The sequence below is a fragment of the Centruroides vittatus genome, unplaced genomic scaffold (assembly GCF_030686945.1).
Source record: "Centruroides vittatus isolate TY-2023 unplaced genomic scaffold, ASM3068694v2 contig_18, whole genome shotgun sequence".
NCBI classification, from domain to species: domain Eukaryota; kingdom Metazoa; phylum Arthropoda; class Arachnida; order Scorpiones; family Buthidae; genus Centruroides; species Centruroides vittatus.
The window spans coordinates 1,064,580-1,081,193 of NW_027121101.1; the positions used below are offsets into that span (position 1 = coordinate 1,064,580).

Here is a 16,614-nt window from a genome sequence, read left to right on the forward strand (position 1 = left end):
CCTATTTTAAAACCCTCCAGTTATAGGGAAAAACAGAATGGTTTTAGGCTAAAACTTTTTCCAGCAAAACTTGTGGAGCAATGAGTAATAGCATCAGAACACAGCGTAGTTTTACCCTAGATTTACCCTAAATATAAGACTACCCAAAACATTACTCTGACAGGTTGAAATTATTGTAGAAAAGGGTAATTACCCTAGAAACACTGGTCAAGAATGAACAAAGACTAGTATGTTGCTCATGCCAAGTTTATTATATATAGGAAATATAACTCACTGTGTACAAACGTTCGTATTCTATAAAAAAAATTTTTTTTTTAAATTGTTCATTTGCCTGAAGACGACGGAAATACATTCATCGAAAGCGCTCAAAAGAAAAGAAAAATATGTAATAATGCCATACACAGTGAGTTATATTTCCTAGGATGAACACAATACAAACTCCTCAAGTGTTTGCAATTTGCCCATTGACAACTTACAACCTATCCTTCATATCTTGGTTGCATCAGCTAACATTCAGAACACATTATGGCTTTTATTAATCACCACAATGCATAGTGGTCAAATATCATGAAAGCCACAACACAAATTTCGCTTTGTGGTTGTTTTGAATTAGCCACAACGCATTGTGGCCGTTTTTACAAATGCCACGATGCAAATTTCGCTTTGTGGCCATTTTGAAATGACCACAACGCATTGTGGTTGTTTTTTTCGCTCAATGAGCGATTTCAGTCTTTGAGCCTAACATATGTATACTGATATATATACAGGTAACCCTTGATTAACACAGTTTATTAATCCTTCAATGCTACCACATATATCAAAATTGCATTAATCAAATAGTGCTACCTAGGGTTTCTCAAACAGGATCTCAGGATCCTGGCTGTTTTTTTTTTAAACCCAGAAAATTATTTTCATCCCGTGAAATCCTGCAAATTTCTTGAAAGTTCACTTTTCTCTTATTCTGTGTTAAAATTGAGGAAATTTTTCAAATAGAAAGTATAATTAACCCATACACTGTTCGAATACATTTGTATTTATTAATTTTAAGCCTGCTTATTAGTTCTTTAAATTTTTGCTTGTTATGACATCTCACAGATTGTCAATAATCAATATGTATTTGTGATAGGACTCTGAAAATTCTTTACTTGTCAGAACCTGTAATATCTGGAATAATTGTGCCGATACTGTCTTAATTTTAACTATGCCCAGTAGCTTCAATAACTGCATTATGCCAGGTTGTGGAAATTGGGCAAAGATAGAAACATGTACGAAGTCTGCAAGTATGAAGTTTTTCTTCAATAAACCTGATTATTAAAGCCAAACGAACTGCTAAATTATCAGGCTATAAGCTTGATACCACTATTAAAGCATCCGAGGTAGACAAATTAGGAATACTTGAGAGCAAAAGAAGTACTGCAATGCATCTCAAAAACAAACTAGAAATCTTCGAGGTTACGGGTGAAAAACAGATAACATTTGTCTTCTCTTAAATGTATTAAAGATGATTCCACCCACATCCATTGAATTGGAAAGGGCATTTTCAGTAGCGGGACTTTTCATTATTAAAATAGGAACCAGATCAAGTGATTGGAGTATTGACCATCTTTGCTTTTTAAAATCTTTTTATAAAAATTTACAATAATATTTTGTATTATGTTTTATTTAAAAAATGAAAATTACCTTCTAAGTTAGAAGTTTGATCTAAGTTCATTTTTTTCTTAAATTTTCAATTCAATTCAAAGACTTTTTTTTTTTTTGTAAGTAGTTTCCAACAAACCTTAATAAATTTTTCCATTTGGGAAAATTTCTATATAATTCAAAGGTAATTTTAATATATATTTTACACAGCATTATTAATATTATGATTTTGGAGGTTGCAGAACGTATTAAATTACTTTTAAAAATGACAAATAATCATATCATTCGATTTCAAGATATTTTGTATATCTTAAAAATAATTATTCCTATCCCAGGACCCCGGAAAACAGTTCACTTTTTTCTGGAAATTCTGGGACAACCAAAAGACTGGGAAATGAGAAACCCTAGTGCTACCTCAGTATTTGACTGAACAATCACGACCTGCTAGAACAAATTTTCAGTTAATAACAATTATTTTTATTTTGTCATCAGTAAAAAACTTTTCTGTTATAAAAATGAATAACTAATTTAAAAACCTTAGAGCTCCCATGGGAGTTAAGAAAAGGGCAACTCGGTGACAAAGGGGGGCTCATGCCCCAATGTAAGGACATCCTTGGATACTAATTATTTTAGACTATAAAACAAATTATTTCCATTGTATACAACATACTCTGTTAAAAAGGAATATAAAATTTTCTTTTTTAAAAAAGAGTTGAATTGTTTTGTTCAGCAAAACCAATATGCATTTGGAAAAGTTTTTAAACTAAAAAACAAAATTTTAAAAATCTTTCCTTTAGTATATTGGCAATAAAATTTAAATTGAAATATCGATAAAATTATTATAAACAAATAAACACAAAATTACTTTTATAGAAGAACTTCAGCAAATTCTTTAACAATAAAAATATTTTTTGTTAAAACTTATAAAAAAAACTGATTCACTATAGTAATATAATTGGCAAATTTTTTTATGATAAAAATATTGATAGTATTTTCATCATCAAATAATTTGTTTAATTTTGAATTTTCTGTAGATTTATATGATTTTACTACTGTTTATGCTGATTTTATTACTGTTTATGCTGATTAAAATGAAAATAACTAAAAACAGCATTATAGGTTAATATTATGACCTCTTCATTTAATGTACTGTACATTTTCTTCATTGGTTGCATACAACAGTGATGATGATAATTGTTGGAAATTATAAAGCAAAGAAGGACATAAAGGTATTATTTTTCTTATTTTTATTATAACATACTGGATATTATGTAAGTGCAAATGTATATATATTGATTTTATGTTATATTTAATATAATTTTCCATACCTACCAACCTTAGCAGACCATTTGAGCTGACAAATGAGTAAAAAAGCTGATATGTTAGAACTGACTAAAAATTTATGCAGCTTAAGTGCACAAATGTATACAGAAAAATGTAATTATGCTGTATACATTTGTATAAAATATACAAAGAAGCAAACTTTTGATGTTATTTTTATTGTACTGCAGACGTGTGCTTTATTACAGTTCAATTGATTTTTTTTTATCTTATTCAATTTTTTTTTTTTTGAGTAATAAATGTGACACTTTTTTCAGATAACCCATTAATTTTTATATAAACCCTTTCACAAACACACCAAAAACAACAGATTTTACTGCAAACAAGTGTTTTCTTCCATATAAACAGACATCATCAGGCTAACATAAGAATAAAGAATGGAACAACAAATTAAAAATTAGAACAGAAAATTTTTGAAATTAGCTTGAACCTTAATTTCAAAAATGTTCTGTTATAATTTTTAATTTGTTGTTTCATTCTATATTCTTTATGTAGAACGATGTCCATTGTATATAGAAGAAAACATTTCTTTCCAGTAAAATTTATTGTTTTTTCTGGATCTTTGTGTTTGTGAAGTGGTTTATTTGATTATTAAGCCAGTATTCCCACTAGTGACTTTAGTTTTTATCAGTGGCATGCTGTCCATGGAAGCTGTGGAAGAGCCGCTTTCCTTGTATTTTCTAAAATATAAATACATATTGTGCAGTTATTTTCATATTTTAACATACTTTGAATTACTTAAAAATAATATTTTATTATAACTGCATTACATATTTTATTACAAATTTCTGTACATGTGAGAAACAATGATAAGATTGCTATTGTATATCAAATATAAATTCATATGTGCATATTCCCAATGGAAGCACTGTATTGTCGAATACGGGACAGCTTCCACAGCCAAAATATTTTAATTATGTAAAGCAGCCAGATTATATGCATTTGCGCATGCACTTTACAGAGCACCCATCTCATGTGGTTTAGCTCGTGGATACTACACACCAAAATATTGTATAACACTTTCAATGATTCTGTCCATTAGCCACTCATAGGGAGCTATTTGACTAAATGATTGTTTTAAGATTTAAAAAGTAAAGAATATCTAGTTATTTTTATGTATGTTTCTTTACAAAGTTATATTTAATTATAATTTTCTTTTAATTATAATTATATTGACAGATTTTCAGACAAAATCTTTAGAATTTATATCACTTTTAGATGTTAATTTTAAATATTATGAAAAACAATTTTCTGAAGCAAGTTTTAATTTTTTAAATTAAGTAAATGTTATGAGAGTTTTTTGATTTATCTAAATTACGCAGTGAGTTGCAATATTTATATTCATGTCCAGATTATATTGGCAAGTAATTCTTAGACATAAAAAATATTATAATTAATGATGATCTGAACAAAGATGAACTAAAAGAATTATATGATTTAGTATCATTAATTTTTATGGTACCATCTACGAGTGCATTTGTTGAGCACAGTTTTTCAATTATGAAGCAAATTGATACATTCACAAGGAACACTCAGTCAGAGGAAAGATTGTCATCACTAGCATTGCTTTCAATAGAAAAAGAGAATTTAAATACTTTGATGGAATCAATGACAAGCGATTTTATGATAAAGTAATTAACGACTTTGCAGAAAAAATTGCTGAATAGAGTTAGTTTATAAAAAAATAACAACAACAAATTTTTATATCTTTGTTTCATGTCAATTATCTATTTTAGAATTAAAATAAATAAACTGTTTATTTTTGCCATTTCCAGTATTTGTTTAACATTTTTTATGGAAACACTGTTTGGGTTTTAGACCAAATAATCACAGATCTTAAAAAATAAAATAATTTTATTTGAAACTCGAGAGGGAGACAAAAGACTAAATCTGGGGATGCGCTGAAGTGTTGCCAGGTTGACCACAACAGCTTCCCTATCATCAAATGTCACTGCACACCACTAGATTTTATAATTACAGTATAAGAGAGGAGTGCTATTTTGAAGCAGTGGAGTTCCCTGAAATATGTTTTAATTTTCTCTATATTAAAATCTCTGTCACTGTTCATAATTTTCTATCACATATAACTGTATGAAGTGTGAGTCAAATATTTTCTGAAGGAACTTGGATGTGTGTCAAAATGTCATAAGAGTGCAATATGATTGGTCAAACCTGATAAAAGTGGATTGGATATTTGGTATTTGGATATTTGATATTAATTTTGAAAAATTATTTATTTAATTTGTGTGTCATTTTGATCTTTAAAATAAACATATTTCTCTTGTGAAAAGAAAAGCAGACAGTTAAAACAATCAGTGATGAAGTGGGCAAAGAACAAAACTACTGAATGCTCACTCTAAAAACAGACAATTGACAGGTATGACTTTTATATGAGTTTGTAATTGTGCTCATAAAAAATTGTTTTGTGATATTAATGACACATTTATGTTTTAATTTAATATTTTTTGGTTTATGGACAAGTCTTTCTAATCAAGCCAGTTTTCTTATAAAAGACAGCAGCATTCACACACTATAAAAAAGGGAACAAGCTATAAAAAAAAGGCAAAAGGCATTGTATGTGCATAAATGTATCTGTATATACAGTGTGTGTGTTTGTAATAATATATATATATATATATATATACAGGTACCCTTGATTAATGCAGTTAATCCTTTGATGCTACTGCATATATCAAAATCACATTAACGAAATACAGTGGTATTTCAATACTCAACTGAACAATCACCACTTGCTAGAACAAATTTTCAGTTAGTAACAAATATTCTTATTTTAATTTTGTCATCAGTAAAAAATTTTTTGTGATAAAAATGAGTAATTAATTTAAAAATAAAGTGAAATCATATAGCTCCCTTGAGGATTAAGAAAAGGAGTTGATAAAGAGTTGGCCCTGCGCCCCAAGTGCCCCAATATATGGGGTGCCCTTGGTAAAAGATGAAGGACACATTTGATTCTTTTACAGTTTTAAATGTTATTCATTGGAGTTCAGACAGCTTAGACTCATCTATAGTCAGTGTAAGTTTTTCATTAAATGTACTGTACTTCTATCATTTCCATTGCTAAGTGGTATGCATTGTTCAATATTTTGATGTTTTGAAAAATACACACACACACACACACACACACAAAGTTATCATCAGTTGATGAAGCTGAAGATTTAATAAATGAAAATTCCTGGTCAGAAATAGATAATTCTGATGTTGAAACTCAAGAAAATGAATATGATTCAAGATCTGTCAATGTAAAACCCTGTAATGTTGTGAACTCTGTGGCATTCCATTATCTTGAAAAGTGTTTTGAACTCTTTCATACAAGAATGAATTATGCTTTTTTGTCTCTAAAAGCTTGTGGCAGTCTGAAAACCTGTGACAGTCCCAAAATAAATGTCTGGTAAAATGTTTGAAATTTCTTTTTATTCCAGGTATGATCTGATACACATCAGACATTTTTTAAATTTTAAAAAAGGACATTTTATTCTAATTTTTTTTAAACATTTTTTCTTTTTAATGATTATTCTGTTAATTGTTTCATGTTAATAGACATACAAAGTGATAAATCCCACAATAGTACAACAAATATTACTGGTTCTTTTTCATTAATATAATTTTGTGAAAATAGTCAAAACCCTCCAGTTTGCAGGTCATCTACAAGGGCTTACCCTAGTGATTGGATTCAAATAATTTAACAACCAGTTTGCTGCACTAGTGTCTGTTTTAAGCATAAAAAACAATATTTATTTATAAGTTTATGTGCAAGACCTTATAGTATTAGTTCACACCAATGCACTCTGCACATTGATTCAATTTAAAGGATAAGGCAGGGCAATATTTAATGTGTATATTTAATATACAAAAATAATAATAGTAGTAGTAAAAATAAACTAAATACACACAATATAACATCTTAAAACAACTATCGAAAATGGCTAAACCTTGTTGCATCCACCAGCTGTGAGTACCCAAATGAAAACAAATCAACATTATCTGACAATTGATAAAAAGTATTTCCTAACATAACAAAAAGGTTATAAAAATATTATATAAAAAATTTTAAATATCCCTGACAAAAAGCTATGATAAAACTTATAATTTAAGATATTTCTGTAATCTCTTGATTGCTATATTTTTTTGACATTTGCTTCACTTTTATCTGAGGATTATCAGCTGTGTAAATAATCCTACCCTCTTCCTTACCCAGGACTATCAGCAATAGAAATCAATGTCATAGTATTGATATGCAAAGTCGTCCTGGAAATGTATTTATTGTTCTGCATTTCCCAGATCCAAAAACACAGATGTTTGTCTAGAAGTATCACTTGTACTCATGAATTGAGCATAAAATGTCAAATGCTCAATTGTGATAGTTAGTCACAGATCAATTGCAATTGTGGTAGCAATGCGTACAATAGAGCAATAAGTGCCTCACTTGCACTTATTACTCTATTGTATAGTCTTTCTCTTTTGTTCCTCTCTAGTCCACATTGAGCTGTTAAAAAGTTGGTAGTCTATGCAAGCACAGTGTTTTGAAATAATGGAATAAGCACATTATATATTAAATTATAATTTAATATTATAAATAATTTAGTAATTAAATTACTAATATAATATAATTAAACATTAATAAAAAAAAATATTTTCTGGCTTTCAGAAGACTTGACTATTCATTTACTAATCAGTTTATCCACATGGAGTTCTCATATCCCCATAATCATTTTTAGTTATACTTATTTATGAATAATAAGTTTACAGTGTTAATTATTTGATGAATTATTACTATCAGTAGACTTTATTCTAAGCAATTCTATGAAATTGCTTTCAATTTTTAAGACAAACCAAATATATTTAAAAAAATTAATATTTTTATATGTTCACTCAATACAGCAAATCAGCTAAACAAACAAAAAAATATTTAATATAATAAACATTTTCACCCATATCAGTCAAATATGTTCAGGTTACATAAGCCTTTTAAAGAACAGAATATTGAATCAAATATAGAACTCGATTTTTAAACAACTGTTCGGAGAAGGATTGATATTCTGCTTTTTAATATGCTCGTATAACCTGAAGATATCTGATTGATATGGACGAAAATGCTTGTTATATTAAATAAATTTTTATTTAATATAACAAATGTTTTTGTCAACAAATTTTTTGTTGTTTGTTTAACTGGTTTGCTGTACATGTGTTTTTAGTTAATACACTGGACGACAAAAAAAATAATGCACCATGAAGAACTTGTTGAATTTGAATAAAAATTGGTATGTTGCATCATCATAGCTAGATATGCAAATGATTAGCTTTTGGGATCAGGTTCTTGTGTTGTATCGCCACCAGAGGGTAGAAAAGTGCTTCCTCTGTCTGGTATAAAGATGTACGCTGTGACAACTTGTGCATATGTCCTGCTCTTGTGTTGATGGTTGTGACTTCGTTGAGTGAAAGACATGCCTTTACGACACATTCGACGGCCTTACACTCAGCTAAGTGAGTTTGAGAGAGGCCACATCGTTGGATTGAGAGAAGGAGGATGGTCATATCGCCGGATTGGCCGCCATCTGAACCGTTCTGATGGAACTGTTAGGATGTGTTATGAGCAGTGGGTACGTAGGGGTACACACAACGGCAAACAGGCTCCGGACGCTATCGACAGACCACCAGGTGGGAGGATCGTCTCATTGTACGTCAAGCACGGACAGTGCCTACAGCTTCGTCGTCTACCATTCATGCAGCAGTAGCACCTGCGTTACGGAACCATGTATCCAGCCGCACCATTTCCAGGCACTTAGTAGAAGGCGGATTGGTCTCCCGATGCCCAGTATGTGTTCTACCATTAACAGCCACCCACAAACGCCTCCGTCTGCAGTGGTCTTGCACGACAATCATGGACAGCTACCGACTGGCAGCGTGTTGTCTTCAGCGACGAATCCCGCTTTTGTTTGGGGGCTCACGATGGCCGTGTGAGGGTATGGCGGCCCGCTGGTCAAGGCGTCAACCCAGCCTATACTGTGGAGCGGCACACGGGCCCAACCCCTGGTGTTATGGTGTGGGGAGCCATAACATACGACAGTAGGACATCTCTAGTTGTTATGCGTACTTCCCTCACAGCCCAACGATATGTGCAATACATCCTCCGGCCACATGTGTTGCCCCTCATGGCAGGGCTTCCGACAGCATTATTCCAGCAGGATAATGCCCGGCCACACACCGCAGCGGTCTCCCAAGCATGCCTACGTAACATTGCCACACTTCCTTGGCCTGCACGGTCTCCAGATTTATCGTTAATCAAACATGTGTGGGACTACCTGGGACGCCAGCTGCGACAGCTGCGGGATCTGACGCATCTTGAGTCCCAGTTGCATCACACATGGACAGATATGCCACAGAACATTATACGCAACCTTCATGCCTCCATGCCAAGGCGTATCACAGCTTGTATCCGCGCTAGAGGCGACCCAACGGGATATTAGTGCCTGCACTGTATTGAACATTACCACAAAATAAAGTATGTTTTTGCTTTATGGTTGCAATCATATACCTGTCTAGCTATGATGATGTCACGTACCAATTTTTATTCAAATCCAACAAGTCCTTCATGGTGCGTTATTTTTTTTGTCGTCCAGTGTATATACCAGTTTATGAGGTGTTTAATATATTCACTCAATTTTTTCTTTTTATTTTATTAATTATTTGTATTTTATAATAAAAATTGTCGAATAACTATGCAAAACAATAGAATTTTATTTACAATAAAAAAATGAAAAAGTTAATAAATTGATTTTATGTTGTTTATGTGCTGATTACATAATTGATAAACAATTATTCTTTAAAAGTAATAAGTAATGAAAAGTAATTTTGTAAAGTATGGTAATGTAGAAAATAATAGAAATGATAAGGAATGTGTTAGTAATGTGTGACATGTTTATAGAATTTTTTTTTAAAACTCTTTCTATCCTGTGGGTACTAAGATTTTTTTCTCTGTATCCATCATGGGTTGAATCAAGTCTGCAGTTAGAACAGCTGGATGGTAAGGAATGGTACCTAACATATCCAGGATAGATTGTCCATCCATGAAAAATTTCTAATGTTTTTGGACTTTAACCCAGGTCACCAGAGCTGCAGGTTGATGCATACTGTCTTGGACTTCCAGCCATCAGATTGTGTTGTTTGGAATTAAATAAATTTTAGAAAAATAGTTAGAGCTTCATTCAGGTCATAAAAAGACTAATTAATAAATAAAATAATGCAGTTTGGCTTGAAAGTAGACTATTAGGCCATCATCATTAATCTTTATAATTATATGATCTAACTGAATAGAATCTGGTAGCAAAGATTGGACAGAGGTTTGGGTAATTTAACTGGTAATACATCTATATGGTAAGTTGTTGAAGATTTGAGTCCTGCAGATCATCTCCAGGTTGATTTCCCCCCAGAACACCTATAAATTAATTAAATTTCATTTATAATTATTAAGCATGGGTAGTTAGATTTCTATCTTTAGCCATATTCTGCTATCTGTAGTCAAATTATATTGTTTAATTATTTATTAATTAGCCTTATTATGACCCAAATGTAATCCAACTCTAGTCATTTGAAAAATTGAAAATTTAAGTTGTTGTTTGAATATACCTAAAATTTTATAGTTTTAAAAAGTAACAGATTACAGTATTCTTGAAAGTAAATGCAACAATATTTTAAAAATATTTCAATATCAAAGAAATAATATAATTCTAATATATTCTAATTTCTTTAAATTTTATAAATAATAATAATTATAATATTTTTACTAGAATATGAATATTAGAAATGTAAAATCAATTAGATACACTAAAACTTAGAAAAATAAAACATTGTTAGAATATATAAAAAATATAGAATAATTACATTTCTTATTATGCAATATAATAATGTATAAAATTAGAATAAATGAATATTTTATACAATATATTGCTGAGGTGACCAATCATCCTCCTTTTGTAAGTTCTGTCTTCCCTCGAAAAGTGTCCTCCTACATCCTCCTTTTTGATATTTGAAGACTAATCTCTAAATCTCTGTATTTGATCAATGCTGAGCCGATCCGTTGCATGTGATGTGATGTGACGTGTTGTATTTGACATGACAGTTCATCAAGGCTTAGTACAGTGCGCTGAGACGTGATTATGAGGCGCATGCACTCCGCATGGGAAACCTTGAAAGAGTGCGCTGTGCACAAGTGGCTTTGTTTACTTCTTACCAAAACCTGACACGGCACATACACATGCAGTAGAGATTATTATAGTGTATTATTGTTGCAATGAATGAAATGTTTCTTTTATTTACAATATTTTTTCCTTCCATTTATGTGTGTCCTCCTTTTCCTTGTAAAAAAATTGGCCGCCTTAATATTGCACAAATATATATATCATTACATTGCTCTCTAAATTTATCTATGACAAATATTATATTAATTTTATTATATTGTAAGTAAGTTCAAAAGATGAAACCAATATTAGAACTATAACATAATGTTCTACACGATTGAATGAAACTCACAGTTAATACTCAATAAAATGTGTATCATTCATTACATCATAATTTGTAATAAACTTGCTTGAAGTTTTATTGAAGGAAAATTTTCAGTACTAAATGTGATTTTTCTTACAAAATTTTCTTCTCTTTTACATGATTCAAGTAAATTCCAGTACAAATGAGGTAAAATTCATGTGTTATCAATATAAATGAATTTATAAAGTAGAAATGAGAAATAATTTTATATATATATAATTTTTTGTTTTTAATTTTAAAATATTCTATTAGTTAATTCCTTTTCACTTACAACAATAAGTTAACATTAATTCTGAGAACTATTCCTTTTTATGTCAGCATTACACTTTCATTTATTTTTATTATAACTTTTGTATTTTCAGCTATTTACAAAAAAAAGAATCCATATTTTTAAAATTACTATTCATTTACTAATTACTAATCACTGGTTTTTATTTTTGTTATAGTGATAGTGAACTTGAAGTAAAAATAAGTTTTTCAAAATAATTTTGAAAAACAAATAAGATTATATATTTTCAATAAATTTAATTAAATCTGTTTTGTATATTGCAATGATCTCTTAAATTTAAAAGTTTCTTTTCATATTCAAGCTGAATAATTTTTTAAGAATTAATAACTTGAATTAAATATTTTCAGTAAATTTAGTGAATATAAATGGTACAATATACTTACTATAAACATAGTTATATTATCTATTTATAAAAATATAAATATATTATTATTTGTTATAGAACAATGAATTAAAAAAATCCTTGTTTTCTATTAGTCAAAAATCTAAATTTATTAGATTCATTATTCAAATGTTATATATTCTCATAAGAATTACTGTCTTGTAAATGAATTTTTCCTTTTGAAAACAAATTGACTTTTATCTTAATAATATAAAGTATTTTATTTATTTATGCATATTTGTATATATACATTTACTATGCAGATGTAAATTTTATACTTCTCTAACAGGTTAATGTGAGCCTAGGCATACAAAATGGCAGTGCTTCCAGTCACCATCTTGTTTGCACACGCAAATGTGCAAACAAGATGGCAACCATCGACAATAGCCTAAATGCGCCTATATTTAAACTTTTTTAAAACTAAAACATTTTTAAAATGTAAATTTGCTACTTACCTTTTCCCCTGCTTTTGGTTACTTTTCCTACTCTTGGACCAGAAATGAAAAATAAAAAAGTCATCATACTACCTATAAATTCAATCGATGCATGGACGAAGTGAATTATGAGATTCTATACATCAGTGGTTTGAACAAAATTTGCCTGTATTGTACATAAATTTTACTCCTTAAGAACTGCAGTCTTACGATTCACATCTCTCACCTTTTCATCTACGATAGGCAGCATCTCCATAGAGGGTGGCACCTGCGATCCACGGCCACCTAGCCTTCCATGTGTCGTTCACGTTGACTTTTGGGTCGGAAATCACTATTACATATCCTTGGTTATAACAAATTTAACTCGTTAAACACACATTTACACACATTTACACACATTTAACACATTTACACACTATAAACGCACATTTAAACCACGTTTAAACACATTTAACTCACATTTACACACTTTAAACGCACAATTGAACCACATATAAACCCTTTACAAAATTTTTACCTCACACAATGTTAACACACCTTTAATACACTTTTATGACATTTAACACGCATTAAACACATTAAGGACACGTTTAACATGTTAATTACCATTGATAAACTTTCCTCCTCGATAACTTTAGACTTTGAGTAAATTGTACAAACTTTAAAAAATCATAGACACTTTTAAAAAAATTAACAACGTGCATAATCCATCTACATCGTAACCAAAATTCAAAATTCACGTTATTCCTCATGTTTCCTGAACAGAATTTTTTGATGGATATTTGCATACGAAGGCATCATTACTATCAGCGCCATCTACATTTCTTTTCTAAAAACACTTGCCATCGAGGTTACCGAAAGCGCCGCCATTTTGTATACCTAGACTCACATTAACCCTCTAACATAAAATAATAAATACATTTAACGACTTTTGATAAACTAAAACATAATATAAATAATTTATTTTCTAATTCTTTAAAGTAAGAACATGGGTATATAACAGGCATGGGCAAATGCAGCTCTTTTTAAGTTACATGTTGCTCTTGCTGAAAGTGCTATCCTTCCCAGCCTTACCATACCATTTGCCACAACAGTACAGAACTGCGGCTCCCATGCATTTTGCAAAACCTACATTTTGGCTCCCACCGAACTCTTGCTTGCCCACCTGTGGTATATAAGTTGGGGAAGCAAAGAGGCAACTGTCCTCCCAAACATAGGAAAAACAGTGGGGAAAATTTGGGTAAGGAAAGAACAAAAAAATCAGACAGCAAAAGCAAAAAGGTTAAAAAATTATGAATGAAGGCAAATTAAAAATTGATACTTGTGTAAAAAGACACAAGAGACACCTTACACACTTTCCCAGGAACTAAATTGAATCAAAAGAAACGTTTTCAGTCTGCTTGATAATCCTTCATCAGGTTACAGAACAAAATAAAAAAATTTTTATGCCAAAATAGAATCTGTATTTAAATTTTGTCCTGTAACCTGATGAAGAATTATCAAGCAAGATGAAAACATTTGTTGGGCTGCAATTTGAAAAAATTGTAGGCATATAAATTCCCACTGTCATCTGCCTGTCCTTCCTTAATCTTGAGAACGGTATTAGATAGATGAAAGTCAAGACCATATATGGAAAGTTTATAGGCAGGAGGTCCTGATTAACTATATATGAACTTCCAGTCTAGACCAGAAGTCATGTGAATTCAATTCAAAAATTTGCCCCTGGATGGAGTTACATAGATGACTGTCATGACTCTGTTGTTATCAGGAAAAGTTTGATGTACAGGGGTAAAACATTACAAATTTGAGATGGAGAACATACATTTTAAATTGAATAAATTAAGAATATGACTAAAAATTGCAGCCTGGCATTTTGACGATGTCACAATAATTTTGATTAAATTTAGTTGCTGGAAGGTTGTGAGGTTCCCCTGTTTCCTTAACCAAAGTGTCCCCATATGCCCTTGAGTAAAAATAAAATGAATTATTCAAATATAGATAAAATTCAACTTCTTTTTTGTTAAATTTTACATTATATCATTTAATTTTATATTTTTAATTTATTTTCAAAAAATTAAGAAAATGTATAAGATATAAATCAAGAGCAACAGATTTCTTAATTTTGTAATTTGGAAAATTGTTGTTTAATTTCCTTGATTATTAAACAACTGTAAGCTGATAGAATTTTGCTTATATTTTATATAAATACTGTATATCAAATAATGTTTATCATAGAATCAATATCATTTTATTGTTTTATTTTTATTTAAGTATGTGTATCTTTCATACTGTATCTACATGAAATGATTTATTACAATAATATATAATTTTTATAATTATCTAATATTAAAAATTCATGTATATTTAAGATTGGTAATAGATGTCTTTATTATTAGAGGCATTAAATCTAATCATATTTTGATTTTAAAATGATTGTGAATTAATGGATATGTAATAGTATTAAATAAATATATAAAATCAAAATTGTTATAATTTCCATTTGAAAAATCATTATTTGTATTAATGTAAGTTTATATAAATCATATTTAGTTGTAAGACTTCCATATCTTTGTTTGATTTCAATACAACAATGAAGTTAATTTATTCATTAATATAGATTGATTGAAAGCACTTCAAAGTCATGATAATTTTTAGAAAGTTCTTATTTGATGCTTTCTTCTTGTAGGAAGTATAATGCCAACATAACATCTCTGGAAGAGGTGAAGTTTTCTAGAATAAAAGCATAAGACACATTGAAATATGCACATTTTTATTCTCATATGTTTTTATTATTAGATTAAAAACTGACAAGTCTTATCTACATAATTTTCATTTTTCTTCTTTCTTCTTCTTGACAAGTATTTAATATCCATAATGCAAAAATTTTAAACAGTTAAGAAGCCATTGATATTAAACAGTTTACATTTTCTCATCATTATGAAACTGTGTTCATTAGGGCAGCTTAAATATCTCAAATAAGAAGAAATTAGATTTTATGAAAAGAGATTATATATAAGATGCTACAAGATATTTTCATCGTATGTATAAAAATATGACTCTGTATGTAATCTTAATATTTTGTTGTGAAATTTTAAATATTTTGTTGCAAAGAAGATTTGCATATGGATAAATATTTTATTTTCATATGTTTAGTTGGAATATCACATAACATTAAATCTTGTGTATTAGTTTATTTCAATTGATTTAATAGATTTAACATTACTTTAAAAATACTAATCAATATTCTGATGACTAGAATATATTGTTGTTATTCAATGTTGTCAATTTGTTTTGTTTTCTTCAGGGATAAGTGATATGATATATATATCACATTGAATATATACATTATAATGTAAAAATATTATTTATTGATTTTTTTTTGTTTTTGGTTGATCAAAAATTTAGTGTGCAATATTCTCATTATATTTCTCATAAAATCTTCCATGAAATACTGTAATAACACATTATGTAAGGAACAGTTAAAAATGAAATCATCCAGTACTTCCTTACTTTAATAATAATGTAAAAAAGTCGGGAAATATTTTCTAATTTTATATAGTCATTATTAGATCTGTATCTAATTTACACAACTAAAAATCAATACAGTTTTTTAAATATACCATGTATATTGAATTTAATATTCTTGTTAAAATATTTTGAACTTTTTCTTTTAAAAATTTATTATTTGTAAAATAATAGTTTTATAATAAATATTTAATATATTATACTGTTTTGTTTTAATCTGCAATTTTATACTATTTTATATTACTATAATTTTTATTCTTTTAAGTGGCTGTTTCATAAATTTTCTTTTACTCATTGAATATAAACATATATTTCACATCTACAAAATATTGGCTAATTTATGATAAAGATAAATTGCTAAAATCTTATGAAATATTAGTTTTGTAAACTCTGTTCTTCTCACTATATTTTTGTAATTTAATTTATATTTATTTTCATATTATTCT

The 16,614-nt window shown here is 29.2% G+C and overlaps 1 protein-coding gene across 1 annotated transcript in view; it reads left to right on the plus strand.

Annotated features, from left to right (window-relative positions):
* Positions 1-15,731, plus strand: part of LOC136969515 (YLP motif-containing protein 1-like) — a 145,561-nt gene extending 129,830 nt beyond the window's left edge. The window contains exon 17 of the mRNA XM_067263693.1: positions 15,330-15,731. Within this exon, the coding sequence (XP_067119794.1) occupies positions 15,330-15,338 (9 nt within the window). The 3' untranslated portion in view covers positions 15,339-15,731. The remainder of the gene's footprint in view (positions 1-15,329) is intronic.
* The last annotated feature ends 883 nt before the right edge of the window (positions 15,732-16,614 follow it).